Consider the following 27,129-nt stretch of genomic DNA (forward strand, 5'->3'; position numbering starts at 1 on the left):
AGAAGGAAAGTCATTTATGGATGCTAGTCGAGGCAAAAGAAGAGCGAGTCTTTGGCACTGAACCTTGCCTCGTGGCAGCATGGCAATGAGACAGTTCAATTTCTACGAACTGAATGAATTTGAAAAATGGTTGCATTAGAAAGCATCCTGGTGGCACTTTACAACCTCCAGTGTATAAACAAAATTTCCGATAGAGCCCAGTGAGGGGACCCTTCATGACCAATTAAATCATAAAGCGACGAGAACAGGTGCTTGCCTTTTTTTTCTCCCCCTTTTGTAGGTGGCTCAAGGCCCTTCTAAACAAAGTGTTTTTATTACATCAGGGAGAGCAGCCCCCATCACGTCAACACCTCTCCTTGAGCACGTTTACGTCACAAGCATCGTCTTCTTTCTCTCTCTCCTAGTATTTAAATTTTGTGCAGTGCAGTTCCAGTGACGGTTTTGCACATTCTGCCTTTTATGACAATTTCCCTTGTTTGCTGCTCCTGTCTACTTGTGCATGGCAAACGGAACCTGTAACTAGGCAGGTGAAACCTACATTTTTTAACATCTATTTCTGGAGAGTAAACTGGCTTCCCTGGAACTAAGGGTGAGTGGGCTTTCATTTAAATGTTCAGCTGTATTTGCAGTGTACATAAGTGTTAATATTTTGCACACACGATTGTCATAGCATGCTCTACGCACTGCAACTGTTTGTTTTCAATGCCAAAATTTGTTGGCCAGCCCTCTAATAGTAGTCCCCTGTATAAACTTTGAACAAAGCATCAGACATGACCTATGCACCAGAATTGTTTGTTTTCAATGCCGAAACCTGGTGGGTGGCCTTGTAATGTAGTCCCCTACATAAACTTTGCATACAGCATCAGACGAAGCTACAGCATTCATACATACTCCACATGCCCGGGCCGACAATACAAAAGCTAGAAAACTTGCACATAAAAGCTGTACAGACATCAAACACTTGCAATTCAATCTTTATTAACCAACACACGCTGGTGCACCTTAACCGTTTTGCAAGCAACAGTCAATATTTGTTTTTACTAGATTACTTCAACGCTGTCCCAATACGACAGCAAGAATAAAAAAATGCAGAAAAACAACAATAATTAGAGTGACATCAATAACTTAACACAACCTCATACGGTTAAATTTCGCAATCATAATTCCTCCCAGCTATACCTTACTGGGTAAAACCATCACTGCAGTCGACATAACTATTAAATAAGGCCAGACATGCCAGCAAAGAAAAAGAAAAAAAGATAAGAGCACACAAAATTGCAATACCCAGAATTATTCTGAATGCAGAGCACTTCACATGCACACAGAGTCTGCAGCAATTGTGTCATGTGAGTTTCGAGTAGATTGACGGCGCAACTTTCCGATGAAGGTACTTGAGAATGTAGAGTGGCAAACAGCTCACCAACGTGATCACTGTAACTTTCCACAAGAATGCAGGGGTTTGAATAAACTGGGTATCTAAAAAAAAAAGAAAGGATCTTCATATATTAACACACCAATGAAAACAAAAACAAGGTAGACAGGACAAGGCTTACTTAAATGGTAATGAAGGAATGCAAAGCACATAAAGCGGAGCTACCGAGATTGTCCTCTACAAACTCCACGTTTGCGAAATATAACCCCTTCAGTTGCGGTGCACACATTTCTGTAAACAATTTGTTTCTGCGAGTTTCGGCCAGCGGTGGCAAGGAAGAACCCCCTGTAAACTCAGAGTAGCAGGGGGTTTCAGTTCAGCGGGCTTAGTGTTACTACACACAACCGCTATAGTTAAAGTACTGCCATATTTGACGGGATGTTCGACATGCTGCATTCTGTTAGCGATTGCAAGATAACCTTTTTTTCCTTTCTTGTAACAGTTGTTACTAATTAAAAAAAAAACATGACTGTGCACCATATTGATATTTAATTACTCTGTAATTATGCGTACTGACTAGAAAATGTACATAGCATCATCCTACTACCTTGACTTTTCTTCTATGGAGTCTGCAGCGCCTTGGAATAAAATTTTTTAACTCTGACACATTGATCAGCAGTCCACCATAATTTTTGACTGAAGGGGTAATACACCTTTGTGCATGCTGTGCTTGTGAACAAACTACTACTGCACGTGCAAGAATGTGCATAAGTGTCAAGTTCGCAATATAAATGGAAACAAACAGCACTGCTTGAACTTACCAAAAAACTCGTTGAGAGCAAAAAGTGAAGCGACATATATGCCGAGGCTAAGCATTTCAGCAGCAATCATTAGCCAGTGCCAAGTGCGTATTGTCAAGGCAACCATCAGGAGCTCCGTCAAAATCAAAGATGTAAAACTGATGGAAACAATATGAATAAACTCATCTTCAAAGAGCAACAGTGCTCCATACATAATAATGCCACCTGCAAAAAAAAAAAAGTAAAGTCTGGTCAATTCAGTCATAATGAACAAAAGAAAAAATGTTATCCAAGAAAGACTGTGCAGCTTGAGTAACCGTAGAGTAGATTACCTTGGTAAATGCTGATTAACACCCATATGAAGAATGTCTTGAAAGACAGGGATCGCCCCTGTAGAAGAAGAAGGTGGCACAGCTTTTAAACACAAACCATTCTGTAATCACTCACCTAAGTGCAATAACATATGAACAGTGCACAATATATCAAGCAATCTGCAAAAGGAGGATAAAGTACCTTTGAAAGTTCCTTGTAGAGCTCAGGGTAAGTGAGGGCTATTTTTGGTTCCACATCTTGGTCCAGAACCAGTGAAAAAACAGGAAACATTGTGTACACGGTGGCATACCTGAAATAATTAAAAATAAGATTAACACTAATTATAAAAATGTTCTGTGAATGACCAAATGTCCCGCGAGCTGCCCTTACTCTAAAAGTTTGCAAGATTGACACTTTGGACAATACTCCTCTTCTAGGGTGCTGAATCCTCTTGCCTTTCTTGCTGGGCATGAACCCCATTCGCCAACACATTTCAAGTTGCACAGCTAAGCTGGGGCACCTGGTTAACTTTATCTGGTGGTTTGCACTTTCCTCATTAGCACACAACAAGACAGTTATATTTAAAACCTACATACATGTTGTGCAAAGGCCCTTCTTTTTTACCCATAGCAAGCGTCGCTTTTTAGTAGTTCAGGCAAATATAAAGTCTGAACCATATATATATATATATATATATATATATATATATATATATATATATATATATATATATATATATATATATATAATCAGTATATCCATAGCTAATATGGTCAAATAAGAAAATTCTGTAGATATTAGAATTTTCAGAAAACATTTGCAAGATATAGGAGTAAGCCAACTCCCCCAATTAAGACACACAAAACAGCTAAGCTGTGTAACTTCACGCTTTCACTGGTCAGTATATTTTCGACTATTCTTCAGCACCTGCTGGGTTTTCTTGTGCATTGGTTCAGTGAACATTTCACACTACATTGAGGCAATCTTCATCCTTGCTTTCTTCCGTTTCAGGTTTCGTCAACAATAATGAATCTTTTAGTCTGTGAAAGTTCGAACAGATCTGCCAAACAAGTTTTCCATGGCTGCCTTGCCGAGTATAAGTGAGACAGCCATGAGATATGCACTGTACTCACTGTCATCAATTTAGCTTACAAGTTTTTTGTTTATACGACCTCTCCATAGATTGCACAAAAACGCAGTGGCCTTTTTGTTCCTACTTGCTGCTGTAGGTGCAGTGAGTGCGCTGTATACAGAAAACGAGTATACTCGGGAGTGGCAGGGGATGTGCGAGGGTCAGTTTCTGAGTGGTAGTCAAAGGGTAAAAGCAAAGATCTCCCCACAAGAAATGTGCTGCATATGCAAACGGAACTAGCAGTGCTGGAGGAAACAGCATGTGGGAAACTGTCAGTGCCATCAAAGGAAAAAAAGAAAAAAAAAAAGAAAAAAAAAAGAAATTGCAGTTCCACCTGACATAATGCAAAGTAGTGACATGATAGCTGGTGCAATATTATGCACAGTAAGTATTGCACGGTTTCACGCGGTGTCGGTTGTAGAGATCATTTTCAGATGTGCACAGGATGCTCCTTTCAAGTACTGGAACTGCAAGTTGTCTTCGTTTCTGGAGACATGGAGAAGTTGAGAGAGACATGTTTTCATCTTCCTTCTCTTTCGTCTTTCATCTACCCTGCCTTTTGCTTCTTGAGCGGACATGACAGTGCAATGGAGTTTTGAATTTCTTGGTGCTATGAATGCTTGATGGATGAAGAAGGCTTTAAAGGGACACTAAAACGAAACAATAAATCAGTTTAGACTAATGGAGCATTGTTTGAGAACCCTGCAGGCAGTCATTTAAAAAAAAAAATTGTTTGATTATTAGATGAGAAAACGAAGGTCCAAGTATCAGTATTTGAATTTTGTGCCGAAACACCAGCACCGGTACGTCAGCGTGACGTCAGGGATTCCAAAGTATGTTTTCGCATTTGGGCCGCGTTGGCTGAATAAAGGTTCCCGAAACTTGCCATGTGTAATATTTGGTTCCTTTAGAACACAATGTAGTCAATCTGTACCGCTATATATAATTAGTAGGCCCTAGAAGATGCCATCAAAATCGAAGACGTCACAGCCCCCAGGTGCTTAAGTAGGCGTCGCCACTCGTATTTCGTTTTTGCACTTTTTCTGGTTTACCAAACGTCTTATCGTTGTAAGAGTGGTGTTTTTGGTGTTGTAGAACAGTAATTTAATGATGCAGAAGAAATCATTTTTCACTTTAGTGTCTCTTTAAAGTAGAGGTGGAAGAATGTCATTTTTTTAGAACACAAAGATGAATGGTAGTATAGAATAGTCATACACAGATGCATATATTTACAGCAGGAATATTTATTTCACTATAGAGTCCCAAATCGATAATTCGGACATTCTTGATTATTCGGACAGCTCTGTGACACCGGCACTAGCGCCATAGACTTAATGTATAAGGATGACCGAAATTTCGGACATCTTGCAGTGTATAGTGCGATAATTCGGACTCCGACTGCCCGACTGTGTGCCAATTTGGCCACCTAGTCTAGCAGAAATAGCGATATTTTTGTTTTGATGTGTTCCCGCAGCCTCCTGAAAACCGAAAATAGCGAAACTTAGTCGATCTAGCAGCCGCCGATAAGAATTCAGACTGTACTTTTGTCTGTCTGTAGCAACAGCATTACAATAGTTGAGATATGAGCTGCGATTTCGTAGCGATGCCTTCCATTTGATTCTATGCCGCTCTTATCACCCGTTCATGGCTGGCTGCTCCCATTGATAACATGTGCGGACCACTGACGAAGTGTGAATAGAGTGAAAAGAAGTTGCATAAAGGACACTGCTAGAAAATCGTGGACACGGAATATCTGGGGCAAGGGCAAGTGTACATGCAAGCAGCAACACGCTGACTAACTTTGGCCATAGTCTTGGACGATCACTTTCGAAGATGCGTACTTTAATATTTCAATATTTCGAGTGACTAGCACCAGACACGTAAATGGGCGGCAAGATTTCCACAGTGTGATAATGTAGCGTGCTTGGAACTGTGCCAAGAATGCCGTTGCTTGTAGACGTAGATGTGCCTTGCACTAGCCATGCGAAATTGAAAATGTCCTCGAAAGGGACAATCTGAGAATATGGCACATATTTTTTTGCCATTTGTGGAATAATGTTGCTTATGTTCAGGTGAATCCGTAATTTCAGACTCACGATTACTTGGGGACTTTTCGGCGGTCCCCGTCGAGAGTGAATTATCGATCAGTGCCTGTAATTGGGTACCACACCTGTACTGACTAATGCAAGGAAGACAGCTAAGTATCAGAAACAAAGGATCAGCTTTAAACACAAGATGATTAATTGTCATTAAAAGAACAGCACAGATAGCCTCTTACCAACTTCAGAGCTCGGTTTCAAAGAAACATTCCAAGAATGCGGCTCTATGACAAGTTTTCCAAAATTGCAAAATAAATGGTTGCCGAAAATAGATCAAAAGTTGTGGAAAAAAAGAAAAGGCTGCTGAAGGACTTGTGTGCCATAAACACAAGTACATATAAGGACCCACTGCAAGAAGACACCACTGGTTGAAGTGTAAAAGACAACACTGCTACTTGACTGGACTGCCAAAAACACCAAATGACAGACTACAAGCAAAAATCACAGGTTGACATATAGGCTTCTGTCACAAAACCAAAAACAAAGCTTGCATTACTGATTTTTCTTTTTTGGCATTGCTTTGAAGTCTTTTGTCATTATCTCGCTTGCGATAATTTGTGATACTTGGTTTAGCAGACAGAGAACAGTAACAAGACTTTAACTGTCAGTTGTTGCAAAACATTTGGCCAGTTCAAATATTCCAAAATACCGAACATAGCCCCTTTTTAAGTAGAAATAGCATGCAATATTCAATTTATATTCGAAACTTGGAATATTTGCCCACCCCTACTTTAAGCAACTGAGCCACATGTTTAGCGCAATTAAATCTATGCGCTCACAGTTGCCGCCGAGCTGCTAGTGCTATGGGATCCAGTGATTACGGATGCTGGGACATCGAGAGGCAGTTCAATGGCCAATGTGCTTCTACCACCCAAGGTTCTTGGTGGATGATGTGTATGGGTAGTTGAGGCCATGAACGTGTCCACAGCATGCTGTCCCACTGCTGCTCAGGCCACTGATGTTGCTGGGTCGTGTTGGTGTCCGTGGCCTACAGTCCTGCTGCTGAAGCGGCCTTAAGTCCTTAGGCCGTGCTGGTGTCCATGACTGGCTATCTTGATGCCCGAAGCAGTTGGGTGGGTGACAAGCCTGAGCTGAAAGCCCTGCGGAAGATATATGAGGATGCGCTCATATTGAAGTGCTCAGGTCACTGATGTTCCTGGGCTGAGTTGGCGTCCACAGCCTACTTTCCTGCTGCTGAAGTGGCTGTGGAAGTCCTTAAGCAGTGCTGGTGTCCATGACCGGCTATCTTGCTGCCCTAAGCAGTGGGGCGGGAGACAAGCCTTAGCTGGAAGCCCTGCGGAGGCTATATCACATACTGTGCATGGCACTGCTAATAGGCTATTTGCTGACATTCAACAACTTCCCATGGAACTGCATGGACGACAGCATAGAAGCCCCACTGTTGCAGTTTTCCTGTAACCGTGACTAAGTCTGTGACTAAGTCTGTCAATCGAGCACTGATCAGGACTATGGCATGTATTGCGCTCGCAGAGTGAACATGCTATAGAAAAGTTAATGTAAGAGTGTCATGTGCACAAATAGTTTTTTAATTGTATCATGTCCATATGCTGGCTTTTACTCAGTTAGTGCCGAACTTCCGGTGTGTGATAGTTGTTTTTCGTCGTGTATCAGTGTCTCCTCTTTGAGTCCGAATTGAAGGACATTTATGGATAAGCTTGCAAATGAACAGGAAACCAGGAAAAGAAAAGACACGGAAATGAAAAAGTGAAAAGGATGAGCGCTAGTCCAACGTTTGTCCTGTCCACTTTTTTGCCTCTGTATGTCTTTTTCACATGTACGTGTGGTCTGGACTAAACACTGATGGATAAACTGCAGAGCATGGCATCTGCCAATCATAGCATGTCAGCCAATCACAGTAGCTTCCATTGGGCAACTGTGCTCTCCAGGCACCATATTATTCTTTACTGTAGCATCACTGCTTTGTAATATGGCCGAAAGCTGCAATTTAAGAACAATTTCTTTATAAACTTATTCAAAAGTACTTTGGTATTCGTGTGACAGTTGCCACCGCACATCGGTGGACATCAAGATGATAAGGTGAGTGAGCCCTTAACAGTTGTCGCTATAAAAGAGAAAAGAGAGCTCCAATATAGGTATTAATCAGACCTAGTTGGCGAGACATTTAGAGGAAAGCAGCATTGAAAAATGGGATGAAGAAGAGATGCTCCGGTAAAGGGTTATCTAGTGGGCTCTATTTCTTTCAACACATTACCTCCTGTAAAGAGCTGAGTTTATACACTCAATTCTCATTTCTGCTCCCAAAAATGAGTTAAACTCGTCCACACTAAAAAGTGCCCACCTCCCATGCCAAGAACCAGTTCAGTAGTTCCACGTTTTTTTTTTAAATCATAGTTGTAAACATGGATGGTTCATATATCGAACAAGATATGGAAATCTGACTTGAAAGTGCTTTTTATGCTGGCAACAAGGAAACTTATGTCACTATTGGTGCAAGTTGTCTGAATGAGTCGGACAACTTAAGAGCATGTAGTCTTGCTGGTCACTTCTGCAGGTATACTCCTCACACTTAAATGCCAAAATCCTGCAATATGCAGCTTCATGTGCTCAAAAAGATCAGAAAAGGACAAGTAAAAACACACAAAGGAAACGTGAATGTAGTCCTAAGGCTATGAAATGGCGCTACATGCTATATATCTGGAGGTACACCATGTGAAGACAAGTCTTGCAGCATAATAGTGTCACAGATGACAGCCTAGAGCTCTGCACAAAAGCAAGGACATGGAAATTGTGATGTTTCTGTAGCTCCTTCAACAATGTTCCAAATACTAACAGCAGGTTGTGCAATAGAGCACACTCTCTTGGTGAAAAATTTTTTTTTTCGTGTTTTCTAGAAATAAGAGTGATTCATTTGAATAGATCACCAGACTTGCCTCGGTGTGCAGCTTCCTTTGGGCACTTCAAAAAGTTCAGTGCACTGAATTTCTTTTTTCTTTTTTTCGGAAGTAATGCAGTAGGTAAACAGTTAAAGGCCAACTATGGTTATGAGTAGTACAGTCAAACCCATTTACATCGAATTATTCTGTATATTGAACAATTTCTGAACACGGTATAGTTACAATGAATATATATATATATATATATATATATATATATATATATATATATAGCAAAAATTACGCTGAAATCAAACAAAAATAGCAGCGACTCTCAATATATCGAGCGTCAAGGGGTTGAAACGTGACCCCAGAAGTTGGCTCTCCCTCGCGGTGGCAAGAAAACCTGGTGGCGCGGTTCCATCTAACCACTCTCCCTACCGTGACCGCACTGCGTCGGGTGATCCATCGACACCCCCCTGCAAAAAATTATCCTGGCCCGTCTGCAGCACTTGCTCAGACAGCCAGTCAGAGGCTCTTGTGCCCTTGTCATGCAAGGTGGCGCAAGTGCGAGTTCTTTCGCTGCTTTTCTGGTTCATTGCGTTTGCGCCTTGTGGGCCTTCTCCTGCAGTGTTGCCATGATAAAGCAGCAGAATTCGCCTTTTGCCGTGAAGCTTGAAATCGTAAATCGGGTTGAATGCGGTGAGAAGTCGGATGTCCCCGCAGCGTGCAAGATTCCGAGGAGCACTCTCAGCACAATCTTGAAGAATAAGGAGGAGATTAGGGCAAAATCGAACAAACTAACGAACCAGTGCCCGTGGCACCTGGAGCGTACGCATGGCCGTGTACAAGTGCTTCACCTGAAATTGCTTCAGATGTGCCAGCTTCCGCATGCCCGGTGATGACTTAATTCTGATGAGTGCGATGAAGCCGTTGCTGGTGTTGCTGAAGTTTGGAGCGAGCTGTCAGAATTTCCGGAAGCCGTTGACGAATCGGCGGTCGACGAGTTCGCGAGTGCAGATGATGGTGTCACAACCACAGGAGAGCCCGAAAACGAAGACTACATTGCCGACATCATACCAAGCACAAGTGAAAGTGGGCACAGTGAGGAAAGCAACGGCGGTCCTTTGCCCACATCCTTCAAGGTGACTGGTGCGCTCGCACCAGTTCGGTGCTCTGTGCGAAGGTGGAAGGTTGCAGCCTCAGCCGCTCCGACTCCTCAGACAATGTGGAGATTTGCGTGCGTCGCAGGCAGTGAAATTGCCCAAGCAGAAGGAAATACAGGACTAGTTCATGCGAAACTAAGCTAGTTTCATCAATAAAGTGATTTTTATAAATGGTATGTGCTTTTATGACATCCAATTCTTTAGCAGGCTTATATCGAATTATGCTCTATATTGAACTGATAAGCGTTCTTTTTTTTCGAGTTTGATATAGCCGGGTTCGACTGTATAGATCTACGCCAAGATGCTACGACACGAAAAAGCAGTGGCGCTGTAATTGGAAATGACTTTCACATGGTAGGCACTCCGCCGCCGCTGGCTGCTGTGCCTACCTGAGTAGTTGCTGGGTTTCACATTGTGTGTTTTGTTTTATGTGTGCAGTCCTTATCTATGCTTTTACAACGAAGGAAACACATTACACGAAGTTCCGTTCCGCCAAAAAATGCAAGGGACTGAAGTTTTCATATTTTCTGTTGATTAAAACCGTCACAAGCAATGGGCCACTGCATTAAAACGCGAAAGTTGGTTTTGATACCAGATCATCGATTATGCGCCGAACATTTTGTAACAGTAAAGCTTCTCTGTTATTTTGTGTTGCGTGCATTAGCCAACAAGGGTACCTAGGATCGTTAATAGCGTGTCAATACCATTTCTTACTGCACTGTGGGAAAGCTAGATTAAGATGAGCCTTGGATGGATAGGTCGAGTTGCAGATTCACCTTAAAACACGTTTCATTCAAATTTATTTTCAGCTCTAGAAATTGAGCCACCTGGTGTGTAGATAGCCTAGCACACGTTCACATACGCAGGCAGCACGGTCACATGTCATAAACATGCCGAAACGTGTTCATGAATTTCCGTGCACGAAATAAAATATACAGAGTTGGTACAGAATTGGAGAGATTTGGCGGCTGTTTAGCTCAGACTACGCAGGACTACACAGCTGGCATCGCCATAGGGCCGGCACGTCGCTAGTCCCATCCCACAGCCGAGGCGACCGCTTCTATCGCCGCTCACGGCGACATGGCAATTGGCTACAGTTTGTTTTTCACATGAAGTAGTGCTCAATAGAAAAAAATGCCAAATTTGCGCACTTTGTAAAGCAGCGCTCAATACTGAACCATTGGCGTGATCACAAGCAATGATCTGACTGCATTTCGTTTCGTAGATGGAAAGCAAACACCGACCATCCAAGCGAGGTTGCTTGGCTGGCTTGCAAGTATCCTATATTTCGTTTGCTATTCGCACAAACGACACCTAGAAAACCAATTAATTTAAGCCTACATTAACCGTGTTAAGAAAAATAAGTGCACTATGATGGTGATGAACTGCATGTGGCCAGATAGCAAGCGCCGTCGGCCGTCATTGCCACTGTCAGTGAGCTAGGCCTACTGCCTCATTCGGCCACATTTCGATGGGGGCAAAATGCAATAACATGCACTGAGCACACGTTAAAGAACCTCAGGTAGTAAAGAAATCCCCCCCCCCCCCCCCCCCCAACTACCATGTGTGTCATAACGAAATTGCAGTTTCAGCTCCCCCAATTTCACTGCAGTTGGCCTTTAAAGAGGGCCCTGAACCACATTTTATCTAAGTTGAGAAATGCATTTGGAGTTAAAATACACTATTTCAGAAATACTTTGCCGCAAAAAATACTTCAGTGCATTCAGCAGAAGTGGAGTTATTGGGAATCAAACAAATCTTACACAGTGCTTCCACTCCTTCCTCAATGACTTTACGAAGGCTACGGTGGAGCAAAGCATGCCCACCATGCTGCACCTGCTCAATGTCACCATGACGCGCAGTTCAAATTTGGTTTTGGATGTTCATGTAAATGCCACTATTTCTGATTTTGGTGCTTATACCGTGTCAAACAAGGTTGTCCTCAGCGTGCTGCAGTGTTCTCAGTGAACTAGCTCATCACAGCACCCTGCGGTATCTACACTACATAGCAGACTGCAGCTACATGCAACTGTAGTGCATATGCGTAGCATTTGCTTCAGGCACGACAAGGATGGAGTGCACGCTCACGCTCATGTGCTCCAGTCTAGCCATGCTACATGGTGCGGACCAGCTTTGTCCTGCACCAGCTTGACCGGTGGATAGCAGCCACATTCAACTTGCGAATTTTGGAGCACTGTAGCTAAATGTGAAGCAATGTCTGCCAATGCGTCTAGCCAGGAGCAGCCTGCAGAAGGGGACGAGCACTGGCAACCATGCGTGTGATCCGACCTTAAGTTTCGTGTGGTTTGAGACTAGTCGAGTGTTCAAAATTAGTCGAAATGAGCAAGACCCGATGGTTATGTCACCGATAAGCAGAGTGGCCAAAGTTTGATTCCTATGTGGGCGGCCGCGGCTGAGCGTGAGCAGACGATACTTGGCTTCCTCTGGAAGTACATAATTATTTTCGAAATACGAAAGCAAATTTTCACTTACTTTCTGCCAGCAAGGTGATTTTTTAAACAGGGCTTTAGACCTGCCAGTACGCAGACAAAATTAACTAAAATATGGCTGCCTAATTAAAAAAACATCTCAAAATTGCTATTCAGCTTGTAAGGCAAATGGAAAGGAATAAATTTATGGCAAAAAAATATATATTAAACCTGATAAATCCAGTATTTAACCTTCAAGCATACCATCATACAAGGTAGCAGTTAAAAGGAAACAGCTGAATAAAAATGGACTCACCCAACCATTAACAGCCCTTGGTACAGTGCAACAGAAGCAAAGTAGAACACAGATGAGAAAACTGCTTGCATTGTTGAGATGATCAATCCTCGGTGGATAACAAACTGGCTCAATGCAGCTGACCTTTTGTAGCTGGAAAGGTGGCAGTAAAGTGCAAGTCATCATTCACACTGCATAACACTGAGCTTTCATGCTACTACCTAGGCAGGCACTCAGAACTTGAAGGCACTGACAACTTAAAATTTGTCTAATCCGTTAGCTGGTTAGAGGTTCACAAAAAACCGAGCGCACACACCTGTAGCGACCATGTACAAGCAGCAGTTGAGCAATGTGATGAAACTGGGTGACAGAAAAGTCGGCCGCCAAGGAAGCTTGGTTGCCCTCCCGACCCACAATGCCTATGCCTGCATCAGCCTCCTGAATCATGCTCACATCATTGCCACCGTCCCCTGGAGAGAAGACAAAAGTTTAAAGATCCTAATCACCCAAATATCTCAGCACACTGATTAACATTCATCATTTAGAAAGCAGACATTGCAAGCCAAAAAAAAAAAAAAAACAAAAAAACAAGAAAATGAAGCCATGAGCAACAGCCATTATTCCAGACCCTTGCACGAAATAAAAACTGCAACATTTCTTTCAATAGGGCAAGAAGGGGGGGGGGGGAGAGAGAGAGAGAGAGAGAGAGAGAGAGAGAGAGAGAGAGAGAGAGAACATGGTAGACTAGTGCAACTCAAATTCAAGCAAAAGAGAGCTTGCGACTATTAGGCTGCAGAGTCTGACGAATTGCTAACACCTGTTTTTTTAAATACTACTACAAAAAATTGCAAATTAATACGCTTTCTCACATTTTGAGTTTTCTTGCGTGCATGGCTTAATTACACTATAGATGTGCATGCTGGCTGTTCTTCTGCAGGTGAGTCGAGTGGCAATTCCTTCGATGCAGACTACTGTCCAAATGCCGAATCAGTATATTTCTATTACAGTGTATCTAGTTTTTTTTATTCTTACTATTAGTATTTATGCAAGCTTATCTGCCTTTATGAATGAACAATGCATGTTTACCTTCAGAAAATATTTTTTTGTTACTTTATGGTCACTCTAAAAAAATTCCGGCAAATTTTTTTTTGCAATAGGTCACTCTGAAGGTTTTAAGTCTGCAATAAATAAAAATCGCCCCAAGGGGGTTGCATTTGGTGAAAAAAAATACAGCGTCTCTTAAGACCTCTCTTAAGAGGTGAATGGCAAAAGCCTACTCTTCCTCCTCTCATCATATATCACCTCTTTGCCTCTTTTCATTCTTTTAGTCATTACTGCTCATTACTAAGCATTTTTAGTAATATGTAATCAATTGTGGTCATTACAAGCCATCGTTAGACATGTTGGTCATATCATAGTCATTAGAAGTCATTACAAGTCATTTCAATCATTTTTAGTCATTACTGGTCACTAGTGAGCATTTTTAGTCATTTGTAATCAATTGTCATTAAAAGCCATCATTAGACATATTGTTCATTTTGTAGTCAGTAGTAGTCATTTTAGTCACTTCTAATCAATTTACAAGCCGTCATTGAGCATATTGGTCATTCCAGAGTCATTAGTAGTCATTATTAGTCATTACTAGTCATTAACCTCTAGAAATCTCTATTATAACGTTATCATTCACTAACTGTCACTATCAATCATTTTTCATTCTTTAATCTGTCTTCATATGGCGTGATGACGCTTTGGCAAACACTCCGGCAGTCGAGTCTGCTGACACCAACTTCACCATGAGCCTAGAAAGGCTTTCGTCTTAATATTGACCTTCTATGGGTTAAACAACATGCAGAAACGCCAAAACACGCTAATTTATTTATTCCAAATGCCCCCGAATCAGATGGGTACCCACTTTCTATGTGTCCAAAGTAGAAAACCAGCAAAGGAATGGCATTAAACCTCCAAAACAATGTAGAAAGTTTAACACGCACCCAATTCTATAGCAAGAAAAATTGTTTCACAGTGGCGGCTGGTTTTCTAAAGAGAACTTCCCCACACATTTTTTTTAAAGTCAGCTCTGCCGCAATACATCCATATTATTTGGTAAAGCATCCGACCACTGCAAATGCGGTTTTGAGTTCACGTCCGATTGTACCACACAGGCAATTTTAGGACCATTTTCTTTAAGAAGAAAGATGCGCACTAGAATCAGATAAATATCGTAATAAGACATTGTGAGCTATGGTTATTGCTTGAAAATGTTCCTAGGACTGGCCGAAACTAGGCGCTTTCGACGAGAGATGATGTGTGTTCAGCGCATTGACTGTCCCCTAAGCTCCGCCGAGGCAGACGCTGCGACTAAAGAGGTCGCTATCGGGGTCCCTATTGAGATGAGGCGCGTGCATGCTGACTGGTCGATTCTGAATTATCTGGCAAAGAGCCAATTTTAGGATCACAAAAACGAAAGTTTGGGCCCATAGAAATGCATGGGCACCGGCCAGGTCTTTCAGTCGGGATTCAATCAACTGAAAATTCGAACCAGAGTCGAATTACAGAAAGCCTACTTATTTGAAACAATACAAAGCCTTTTTGCATGCTGGCTAAAGTAAAGCGTAATTTCAGTTATCTTCCTTTTATGCCATGCTCAGTTTAAGTTGCGTTCCATGAAAAGATTAGTTGCCTCCTTCTCCTGGCAAACTACTCCAAAATCCTGCGTATGGCCTGAGATTTCTTTGAAGATTTAATCACATGAAGTTTCTGCCCTGTACTATATGCATATCCCAACTACCTGCAGTCAAAATTTGCAGTTCCGGTTTATGTATTGCTCAGCGCTGACATCGTCAGGTTCTTGCGCCATGAGCAGTCAGTTTTGTAGCCATACTGACTTCGGAACAGCCACGCCGACATTGCAATAGACACGTTTTGCATGATGTCAGGTCCGCAAAAGCAGTATTCGGCTACTTTTAAAAAATAATGCCATTGTTGCTGCCGAAACCATCAGCAGGTATGCTGCAGGGTGGCAGTTCGGTATGAATGAGCGCAGCAGTCGCAGTTGGAGGAAGTGAAAGGAAGCCCCCTTTTGTGTGCAGAGGCCTGAGAAGAAGTTTCCAGGGGTTGAAGAATGAACTGTTTCCTGAAGTTGAACTCGACGTGGCATACTTTGTTCAAGAGCAAGGAGCTGTGCACCTTGCTGTCAACGTCGAGCTGCTGCAAGCAAAGGCAAGAGAGATTGTTAGGAAAAAAGGCATTCCGCAAACGGACTTCAAGGCAACTAAGCATTGGATGTCTTGTTTTATGCACTGCGAAGGATTTTCTTTACGTTGGCGCACGTTGATATCACAGAAGCTGCCAGAAAGCTACAAAGAGCTGCTTGTGGCCTTTCAACGGCACATGGTTTCACTGCGAAAGTCTCAACCTAAAGCTGGGCCAGATCGGCAATGCTGATTAAACGCAAGCATACCTGGAAATGCCCTTGGCACTAACAGTGCAGCAGAAAGGCTCCAGGCAAGCTTCTATGAGGACAAGTGCAAATGAGAAAATGCAGGTCACCGTAATGTTGTCCAAAATGGGAGATAGTTGCAAGCTACCGCCCTACGTGGTGTTCAAATGGAAGACTCTGCCGAAAGGGGACAAGTCTAAAAAAATATTGTTGTCTGCTGTAAAGAAAAAGGGTGGTTGGACGAAGCACTGGAGCTTGATTGGATAAAGTTTGTGTGGTGTCGGCAGCCTGGAGCACTGCTGGTCCTCCCATCACTACTTGACCTGGATGCATTTCGCTGTCACCTGGCTGACTCAGAGAAGCGACTGCTGCACGAGTCATCCGTCTATGGATGCTGACGAGCTCATGGTCATCTGCCTACGGATTACATGCCAGTTGCAACCACTTGATGTGTGCATAAATAAACCATTACAAGACTGCACCAAGCACTGCTGTATGTAGTAGATGAGGTCGGGAGAGCCTGAAGTGACTCTTGCCGTCCGGATGAATTAGGCCTCTCCAGCGATGCTCTTCTTGTGGATCGCTGATGGCTGGGCCTGCATTCCCAAGGAGCTCGTCCATCGCACCTTCAAGAAATGCTCGACATCAAATGCACTTGATGGCACTGATGACGAGTTTCTATGGGAGGATATCTCCGACAAGCGACTCTGAAGGAAAGTGCAACAGACGACGATGACTGAGCAGTCACGTATAATGGGTGACAATAACTAAATAATGAAGTGCAATAGACGACGATGACTAAAGCGTGAAGTGCAATGTAAGTGAATGCTTTCAGTGACCGTTTTCCTTGGACTATACGGCAATGAAAACTTCCTTTTACATTTCTGCTGTCCCCAAAATGCATCTTGGACTATATGGTGGTCCGAGCTAAACGCGGGTTTTCGCGGTATTAGGAAATATCAGGGCACAAATGGAACAAAATTTACAAGGAAGAAAATTGGCATCAACCTTACCAACAGCACATGTAGTTTTCTCGGTATACTGTTTGATAAGATGGACAACCTCTGCTTTTTGTGTAGGAGAGCAACGACAGCACACCACAGCAGGGCATTGGCAAGCCAACTCCATAAACTCTCGTGGATAGAACTTCAAGCAGACCTGAAGGAGATTAAACAAGGTGGCAGTTTGGGCAAGTTAGTACTGCATTTTCGATTGAATATCAGTGCAGAAAACATAAGGCGAAACATAAAGCAAAACAGCAGAAAACATAAGGCAAACAACAGCACACTTATTTGTCCCTTCTGTTTGCTGTGTTGCTATAGAACAATAAAAACTGAAGAGATGGCACGTAAATAAGCGAGAGCGTACAACTTGAGAAAACATCAAACAGCAATAACACAGATGCAGAAGAAAAAAAATTTTTTTCTTGCTTTGTTTTGCAATGAATGCCCTAAAGTCCACAAGCAGAAGTGCTTCTATAGCATAAGGAGGAGAGTGCTTGTCTTCCTGATTACAGTGTGCAATACCACATAAAAAACACCAAGCTCTAATGCTGTTGTGAATTTTCAATGCCCTACTAATCATCTTCCATTTAACGTGCATGCGCATAAGCAGTATAGATAGAGAAATGCTGCATATAGAGATGGCAATGTACACTGACAAAATATCGCAAGAAATAGAAAACAAAAGTGTGTTGGGAATCGCAACCGAAGAGCAACCATTAATAAATGGCTGACAAAATGAAGTACAACATGTCATATAAGATGTAGGCTTCGTTAACAACTTCACTGGTAAAAGTAATCCAAGGAAAAAAATTACTGAATGGTTTTAGAAAAGATCCAATCTCTCATCTATAATAAAGTTGAAAAATAGTAGCAGATTTTTACCTTCAGGTTTTTTTGGGGGAAAAAAACAAGTAGAAAAATGTTCAATGTAAACAAGCATGAAATAGTTTCTAAAGAAGGCAAAAATCTATAGTTTCAGACATGTTATTATTACCTCAAGAGCATCACCCCGAATAATGAGGGCATAATCATTTCGACGTCTGAACTTATTGAGTTCACACCGGGCTTCTGTTCGATTTGCAACAGACTCAAAGATATGCAACTCCTGGGACCTGGACACCAAACGAGACGATTTTGCAATGCTTGTGGCAGTTTCTAGCTTGTCTCCAGTCAGCATCCACACCTTACGAAAGAAAGTAACAGTAACAAACAAGACATCAGACAGTAATATGATATGCAAGAGCATTTCACATGCTTGCACAAGAGAAGATGAATACTTGCACAAGAGCTATACTACAATACTACACTCCTGGAGTCTGAAGTATGATCTATTTCCTTTAGGTGTACCCATGATGAGCTATGAATGGCATTAAACCTCAGATGTTTGTAAAGGCTTAGAGCTTTTACAAACAAACTGAGTAATAAGGCAGTTATTCCATGAAATGTTTAACACCTACATGTGATATTTATATACAAATAACAAGGGCTTACTGCATTTAAGGAATGGTTTTTACCTTTTGCACTATGAACTCCTCAAGAGATTGCAATACTGATTTTGTGCCTGGCTATGCACTTTTGTTTCTAGCATCAAGAAAAAGTGAGTGATGTTACTGCTCACAGAACTAAGCAAACGCCCACACTCCCTATCCAACAGTGGCCGTAACACCCTCAACTGCCATTTGACAACATCACAAAGGCTGCTGTGACATCTGCTGTGGATGGTACTTTTCAATCAACCATAAGCAGCTCTGGCAGCTGTGAAGGCAATATGAAGTGTTTTCCACAACGCTTGTGTTAGATGATTAATAGTAGGGGATTTAAAACAAGACACCTTTTGCAGACTAATTGCAGACATAACAATTTCCTTTATAATTAACAATTAATTATTAAAAAGACATCATTACTTGCTTTAAGAAGCATGTTTTAATCACAGATTCGAAGTCACCCAGTACTCGAATCATAACCTTTTAGAAGCTTAATGCCTAGCATGTGTACAAGAAAATACTGACTTAAAATATGCCATGTAATGCATTGTTGTTTCATTATCAGTTTTCCTTGCTGCATTGTGTTGCAGATTTTTAGCACTTATTATTCAGCACTGGTTCAAGGAAATGATTTTCTCATGAAAGGTTATACAGTCGATTTTCAATAATTCGACCCTCACAAGACCAAGGAAAGTGACTGAATTATCCGGCGGGCTGAAGTAAACAAGATGCAGAAAAAATGCCAAACACACCTCTGATTCATTTGGCAGTACTATTTGCTCAATGCTAACATGCCCCCGAATCAGATGAGAGCCAACTGTACATGTGTGTAAAGCAGTAAACGAATGTAGAAATGACATTAAAGTCCGAGACAAGCTAGAAATCTAACGCACACCCAATTTCTTAAAAAAAATGGGCAAGGGTCTAATATATGTTGCACAATGGTGACCGGTTTCCTAAAGTCAGTTTCGTCGCAGTACATACAGTTATGCGGTAAAGCATGCTAACACCGCAAAGGCAATTTCCGGCACAGTTTTCTTGGGGGGAAAAAAATAAATAAGGTACACATTAGAATTTGGTAAATACCATGATCAGACATTGTGAACTGCAGTTGTTGTATGAAAATTTTTCTAGATCAAGTCAAAAATGGGCATTTTTGATGAGATATGATGCGTGTTCAATGCATTCACTGTCACCTAAGCCTTGCCGAGACAGACGCTGCAATTAAAGGGTTGCTGTTGGGTCACCATAGGGGTCAGGCACATGCATGCCAACTGGTTAGTATGAATTATTCGGTGAAGGCAATCTTTAGGAAGGAAAAAGGTCTCAGTTTCGCCCAAAAGGCGAAGCATCGATTACGACAGCAAATCAATAGACAGCTATCTGAAGTAGATAGCTGTCTATCTACTTCAGATAGTAGATCTATCTACTATCTATCTACTTCAGATAGTAGTCTAAGTAGATAGATAGCTGATAGAAGATAGTAGATTTATTGGCTGTATAAACTTGTAAACATTTGCGTATTAACTGAATTAACAAGCATGCACACGCGCACAAGCAAACATGAACCAATCTCATTCAATGACTGCGGAAACTCGCTGTCAAAACGCTGGAAGAGGAAGCGCGGCAGCAGCAACGAGCGCATTGACCTTCGTGCTGCCTCTTGCTTCAACAGAACTGAGCAGCCAGAATATAGCGTCCATGAAACTATGAGCCTGCGGCACACCTAAACTCTGTCCTCATCACAGACTGCTTTCAAGATAGGGCCTGCAAGGCCACACCATACGCAGCAGCTGACGGAGTGGCTGTCTATTTAAAGAACTACCATAGCAGCAGCCAATGATTCTGTTTCAAAAGAAATATCCCTCTAAAAGATATTCAGGCTATGCCACTGTGTGGCATGCTGTTACCACCTTTATTCCAGCATTGCGCAGAAGTTCAAGGGTTGGCCGGACTTTATCCTGGAGTTTGTCTTCCACACCAGTGAGGCAGAGAAGCTCAAGGTCCCGCTCAAGTGTTTCGATGACAGCTGTTGTTCGAGCACTCCTGTCTTGAATAGATACTTTGGCTTGGTTGTAACGACTCTGCAAGACAAGTATGCATAATTAGGTGAACAATAACAAGCTACGTGACACAGCATGATTTTAAGAGAGGCACCGACTGTTTGCATTTAGAACTTGCATCCCGAGGATGTACGTTCGGCTCCCACAGGCAGCAAGTTGTTTTTCGTCCATTTTCATCTCCCTTTACCCTATCATTTCTATCACCTTTACCCATCACTTTTGTGCACTCAGTTTCTACAAACTTAGCATACAGCATCAAATTACAGTAAAGTAAAGCATGAAAGCCAATGGTTTTCATGCTCTACTACACATGCATAAATATATAACTTTCAGACAAAGCTGATACTACAAAGTTACAACTTTAAACTGCAGTACCACACTTTATCTGTCACAAGGTACAAGTCCTTGCATGCTTGAAACCTACCTCAAATTCTACATACTGCTCCTCGGTGAGATTCTTTTTTGCTACGACAAGGGTACGCAATCCTTCACGTGCCATGTTGTCGCACTGAAAAGATGTTTACAGATTGTAATTGCATGTCCGAATTGTAAAATGCAGAAAAAAAGCTATTTTCACGTACTTAACATACCTAACTTTCTCAACTTACCTCTTCATCTAGCCAATCATTATACTGGACAATACCACTCATAACGGCATCAGCACCTTTCATGAAAAAGATAATCTCGCCAGTGCCTTCATCCTGGAAATAAATAGTACATACCTCATAAATGTCACAAGCCGCAATAGTACTTATGTCTGAATTGGAATATGCTTTCACCTATATACAACAGATGTATAAAAAGTGCCAAGCTCCAGTGACTCTAACTCAATTACTGCAAACCGCATGATGAATGAATGAACACAATCGGCCCAGTTCCCAATTCATAACTGCTGTTCACAGCAAAACATAAGCTAAACCTTATGGGCAATTTGCGAGCCAATTGAATTAATCTGAAAATTACCCTTAACCACAGTCAACTTAAGAAAATGGTATCTATTCTGGCCGCACTAACATTGAACAGAACTGTTCACAGTTACATTATGAATACCAATCAGGTCAGGTAATATCATACCACATCTGAATAAAATAAATATTTACTACATACAAGATCCAACGAGCCCTGTTGGAATCTATATACGGCAAAGTTTTCTGTAAATGCATAAGTAGTATTGAAACGTTTGTGTTTATTCAATGTGAGTACAAAATGAAACCGAACACTTTATTCATGTTGGTGAAGAATGCAATGCACCTTTGAACGCAACCAGCATTATAGGAGTTGAAAGAGGCAAACTGGCTTTCCGTGCCATTTGTTTGAGGTACCCGACCTCCCATTGGAGACGCAGATGCGACCGTCCACACTGTTGCCAGGCGGCGCAACACAATCCCATCTCCTCTAGTACCCTCTTTCCCGTCTCATCACGGCTCTCCGTGTCGCAGCCTCTTTGCCCTCTCTACCAGCAGTTAAAGACCCACATGCACAGGCTGGCTTCACTCCTCTACCTTCCACTGCTATGGGCAAAGTAGTGTGAGCCATCGCTCCTGGATCACGCCGCCGTCCCACAGCGAGTGTGAGCTATTCGGCGAAACGCACGAGCAGCACCAGCAGCAGGAGCAGCAGGCAGCAGCCACAGTTAGCAACAGAGGCACAGGGAGATTCGCAAAATGCTTTAATAATGCAAACATGCAAAATATACTATGAATCTGGCACTCTGTAAACCGATATACCAAGAATGCCCAAGTGCCTGGCTTACTGGCACAGAAAATCTACAACCCACAGCCACGGTTTGCCAGTGGATTCAAAACGAGTAGCTTTAACACAGCTTTCAAGAATTCAGAAAAGCAGCATATAGAGTGGGCTTTCATCAATTTGACTCTGGCTAATATGGCTTTTCGGTTAATTTCATACCAACTGAAGGTCCCAGCCAGCACCCGTGTGTCTCTATGGGCCAAAGCTTGTTATTTTGATCATGAAAGAAGCCCTCACAACATAATTCGAACGTCACTAGTCGGCAAAAACATACCCAACTCAAATAGTAACATAATCAAAACCCTAATGGCGGCAACGTTTGTCTTGTCAAAGCTACGGCACAGTGAATGCATAGAAGACATTACGTCTCACTAAAAACACACTTTTTTTTGCCTGCCTTATGAAGACTTTCAAGTGAAAACGGCAGCTCACAATGAAGAATTATTTTATTTATGCATTTATAACAAGTGTAATCAGATGTGGAGCTGCAAGCACATTTGTGGCAGAGCCAGCATCACCATCATCACAAGTCGGCAACAGAACAAGCTCTCACGCAGGATAGTGATGACATTGCACTGCTTTCCAATTACGAAAGCTCATTCACGAGAAGCTATTTTACATGCTAAACTAGCAGCAACAAAGTTGTATCAGGTGTTCTAGGTGTGCCCAAGAATTACATGCGTTGCAAGATGAACTAGCAAAATGGTTAGTCTAGGAGTGGGCCCCCATTCAATTTACGATTATTGTGAAGTCGTTCGATAAATACACAATATCAAATGTGCAATGGACAATACAGGGAATGATATGCTGTGGCTCATAGAGAAGGATAAAGTTCTGAGTGAAGACGACGACCGTTAAGTGTAAGTAAATTTGCATTTTGAGAAAGTATACTTAGTAGGTTTTATTTATTAATTTGTTTATTAACAGAATCAGAGGCATGCTACGTTTTTCTTGTTAAAAGAATTGGGTACGTGTTCAATTTCCACACAACCTATAAGAACTGGGTGGTATTGGATTTGGCAGTGTGTCATATTCAGGCACATAATACAGTGGAATCCCACTGATATGTTCCTCGCTGTCACATTTTCCCAGCTGTTACTTCACACTTTTGCAGTGCTGATCTAAATCCCATTAACTGCCATGTATACGTCGCCATTGGGAAATGTCCCAGCATCTTACTTTGGTAGTGTGTTGGACTCTGCAACCTGTCAGATTCGGGCACATAATACAGCAGAATACCATTCATACGTGACTGGCTGTTGCATTTTACCAGCTGCTAAATCACATTTTTGCCATGCTAATCTAAATCCCATTGACTCCCATGTATACGCTGCAACTCTGCAGTGTTCCTGTATTTTCTGTTGAGTTTGAATGCGGAGGTCATGTAAACTTAACAGTGCAGCCAGCCGCTACACAATGAAGAAAGAAACCAAAGTTTGCAATAAGCGACCGAAGTGGCACAAGCATAACAGAAGAAAATGTGCACAGAACAGTTGGCAAAGCACCTAAAAGAAGTCTACATCGGTTAAAACCTACTATGAGCCATGCACACTGAGCCAGATCTGTTGAGCTCAGAGCTAAATTTATTTAGAGGCTGGCAAGGGACTCCCTCCTCAAATGACTCACTCAATTACCCAATGGCCCTCAGTCCCCAGCAGCTGCGAAGCACCTGACCAAGGCGGCGGTCAGACCTGTAACGCAGCAGAGGGTGCTAAGAATCTCTGGACCTGAACAGGCCGCCAATGGAAACTGACCCTTGCAATGTTTAATACCCGAACCCTCTCAAGTGAAGCTAGCCTAGCACGACTCTTTGTGGAACTATCAGGCACTGTTTGGGATATCATTGGCCTTAGTGAGGTTAGAAGAACTGGTGAAGCTTATACAGTGCTGACTAACGGCCATGTTCTCTGCTATAGAGGTCTCCCAGATAAGAGGCAATACGGGGTAGGAATCCTAGTCCATAAGGACACAGCGGGCAACACTGACGAATTCTACAGCATTAATGAAAGGGTAGCAGTAGTCATAATAAAAGTGAATAGGATGTATAGAATAAAGGTAGTACAAACCTACGCTCCAACCTCCAGTTACGATGATGAAGAAATTGAACAGTTTTGTGAAGATAATGAATTAGCGATGTGAAAAGTGCAAACTCGGTATACTGTAGACATGGGTGACTTCAATGCAAAAGTGAGGAAAAAGCAGGCTGGTGAACAAGCAATTAGAAACTACGGCGTGGATTCTAGGAATGATAGAGGTGAGATGCTGGTAGAATTCATGCAACGGAATAAGCTGCGAATAAGGAACACCTTTTTCGGGAAGCGTAGCAACAGAAAGTGGACCTGGAAATGCCCTAATGATGAAACAAGAAATGGATTTCATACTTTCTGCCGATCCCAGCATAATGCAGGATGTAGAAGTGTTAGGTAGGGTAAAGCGCAGTGATCATAGGTGACTAAGGGCTAGGATTCACTTCACTTTGAAGAGAGAATGAGTAAAATTGGTCAAGAAGAAACAGGCCAACTTAGACGCAGTAAGAGTAAAAGCAGATGAAATTCAGGTTGGTATTTGCAAACAAGTATGCCGACGAAGATGCAGAGATGAAATATGCAGAGATGAAGATGACATAGAGGCAATGAATGAAACAGTAAGTAGGCTGGCTTCAGAAGCAGCAATTGCAGTGGGAGGTCCCTGGCAACCAGTAGGTAAGCTCTCCCAAGTAACAAAGAACCTAATAAAGAAATGACAAAGAATGAAAGTGTCCAACTCAAGAAATAAGATAGAACTTGCGGAACTGTCAAAACTGATCAACAAGGCGAAAACAAGGGATATTCGAACTTATAACGTGAGAAAGACTGAAGAAGCCGTAAAAAATGGACGCAGCCTGAAATCAGTGAGAAGGAAACTTGGCATAGGACAAACCAAGATGCATGCACCGAAAGATAAGCAGGGTAACATCATCAGCAATCTCGAAGGTATAGTAACAGCAGTGGAAGAATTCTATACTGACCTGTACAGTACCCAGAGGAGTCAGAATGCCTCAATTCGAAGCAGTAATGAACAGGATACAGAAACTACTCCTATATCTAGCGATGAGGTCAGAAGGGCCTTTCAAGACATGAAATGGGGAAGAGCAGCAGGAGAAGATGGAATAACAGTCAATTTAATCAAAGATGGAGGAGACATAATGCTTGGAAAACTGGCGGCTCTCTATATGAATTGTCTATTGACTGCAAGGGTCTCAGAAAGCTGGAAGAATGCAAACATTATACTAATCCACAAAAAGGGAGACATTAAAGAATTGAAAAATTATATGGCCATTAGCTTACTTCCAGTATTATATAACATATTTACCAAAATAATCTCCAATAGAATAAGGGCAACACTGGACTTAAGTGAACCAAGGGAACAGGCTGGCTTCAGGAAGGGTTACTCTACAGTGGATCACATCCATGTCATCAATTCAGTAATCGAGAAATCCGCAGAGTACTATCAGCCTCTCTATATGGCTTTCATAGATTACGAAAAGGCATTTGATTCAGCCGAGATACCAGCAGTCATAGAGGCATTACGTAATCAAGGAGTACAGGACACTTACGTAAATACCTTTGAATCTACAGCTATCAAACTGGGAAGGCTTAGGAGTAAGGATCAACGGTGAACATCTCAGCAACCTTCGGTTTGCAGATGACATTGCCCTGTTCAGCAACACGGTGGACGAGTTACAACAAATGATTGAGGACCTTAAGAGAGAGAGTATAAGAGTGGGGTTGAAGACTAATATGCAGAAGACAAAGATAATGATCAATAGCCGGGCAAGGGAACTAGAGTTCAGGATTGCTAGTCAGCCTCTAGAGTCTGTGAAGGAGCACATTTACCTAGGTTAACTACTCACGGGGGACCCTGATTATGAGAAGGAAATTTACAGAAAAATAAAAATGGGTTGGAGCGCATTCGGCAGACATTGTCAGATCCTGACTGGAAGCTTACCATTATCATTAAAAAGAAAGGTGTACAATCAATGCATTTACCTGTGCTGACATATAGGCCAGATCGACAAAGAAGCTCGAAAATAAGTTAAGGACCTTGCAAAGAGCGATGGAACAAAGAATGTGAGGCATAACGTTAAGAGAATTTAATAATTTAATTATGGGGTTTTACGTGCCAAAACCACTTTCTGATTATGAGGCACGCCGTAGTGGAGGGCTCCGGGAATTTCGACCACCTGGGGTTCTTTAACGTGCACCTAAATCTAAGTACACGGGTGTTTTCGCATTTCGCCCCCATCGAAATGCGGCCGCCGTGGCCGGGATTATAACGTTAAGAGACAGGAAGAGAGTCGTGTAGATCAGAGATCAAACAAGGAATAGCCGATATTCTAATTGACATTAAGAGAAAGAAATGGAGCTGGGCAGGTCATGTAATGCATAGGTTAGATAACCGGTGGACCATTAGAGTTACAGAAGAGAAGCACAGTCGAGGACGGCAGAAGACTAGGTGGGGTGATGAAATTAGGAAATTCGCAGGCGCTAGCTGGAACTGGTTGGAGCAAGACGGGGGGTAATTGGAGATCGCAGGAATAGGCCTTCATCCTGCAGTGGACATAATATAGGCTAATGATGATGATGAGGGACTCATGAATTGCATAATCGCTAGTTTTTTTTAGTCAGCTTTGCTGCAATAGAGATGTGTTATGCGGTGAAGCATACGAAAAATATGGCAGTGAAGCATCTGAAGAGTTCAAAGGAGCCACTGTCACGGAAAATCGTATGTGTCCCTTAATTATACAAATGTGCACGTGCTGTCTCTGATCACAGTATGAACACCGAGACGTCTAATAATTGTACTGGCAGCCATTCAGAGCTGTTTCTGATGTTGCTATGGCGATTTGTGGCCTTCCTTATGGTTACATTTTCCTGGCTGTTACGTTGTT

The 27,129-nt window shown here is 42.2% G+C and overlaps 1 protein-coding gene across 3 annotated transcripts in view; it reads right to left on the reverse strand.

The window, feature by feature from the left end:
* Positions 1 to 958: 958 nt before the first annotated feature.
* LOC126545335 (probable phospholipid-transporting ATPase IIB) overlaps positions 959 to 27,129 on the reverse strand; it is a 76,828-nt gene continuing 50,657 nt past the window's right edge. For all 3 annotated transcript variants that reach the window (XM_050193143.3, XM_050193141.3, XM_072286020.1), the window contains 11 exons: positions 21,059 to 21,151; positions 20,875 to 20,958; positions 20,301 to 20,471; positions 17,898 to 18,086; positions 16,913 to 17,057; positions 12,777 to 12,930; positions 12,482 to 12,613; positions 2,686 to 2,794; positions 2,505 to 2,562; positions 2,194 to 2,397; positions 959 to 1,476 (listed from right to left, as the gene is read on the reverse strand). In XM_050193143.3, the coding sequence (XP_050049100.1) occupies positions 1,343 to 1,476; positions 2,194 to 2,397; positions 2,505 to 2,562; positions 2,686 to 2,794; positions 12,482 to 12,613; positions 12,777 to 12,930; positions 16,913 to 17,057; positions 17,898 to 18,086; positions 20,301 to 20,471; positions 20,875 to 20,958; positions 21,059 to 21,151 (1,473 nt within the window). In that variant the 3' untranslated portion in view covers positions 959 to 1,342. The remainder of the gene's footprint in view (positions 1,477 to 2,193; positions 2,398 to 2,504; positions 2,563 to 2,685; positions 2,795 to 12,481; positions 12,614 to 12,776; positions 12,931 to 16,912; positions 17,058 to 17,897; positions 18,087 to 20,300; positions 20,472 to 20,874; positions 20,959 to 21,058; positions 21,152 to 27,129) is intronic.

The sequence above is a fragment of the Dermacentor andersoni genome, chromosome 1 (genome assembly GCF_023375885.2).
Source record: "Dermacentor andersoni chromosome 1, qqDerAnde1_hic_scaffold, whole genome shotgun sequence".
Taxonomy (NCBI): Eukaryota; Metazoa; Arthropoda; class Arachnida; order Ixodida; family Ixodidae; genus Dermacentor; species Dermacentor andersoni.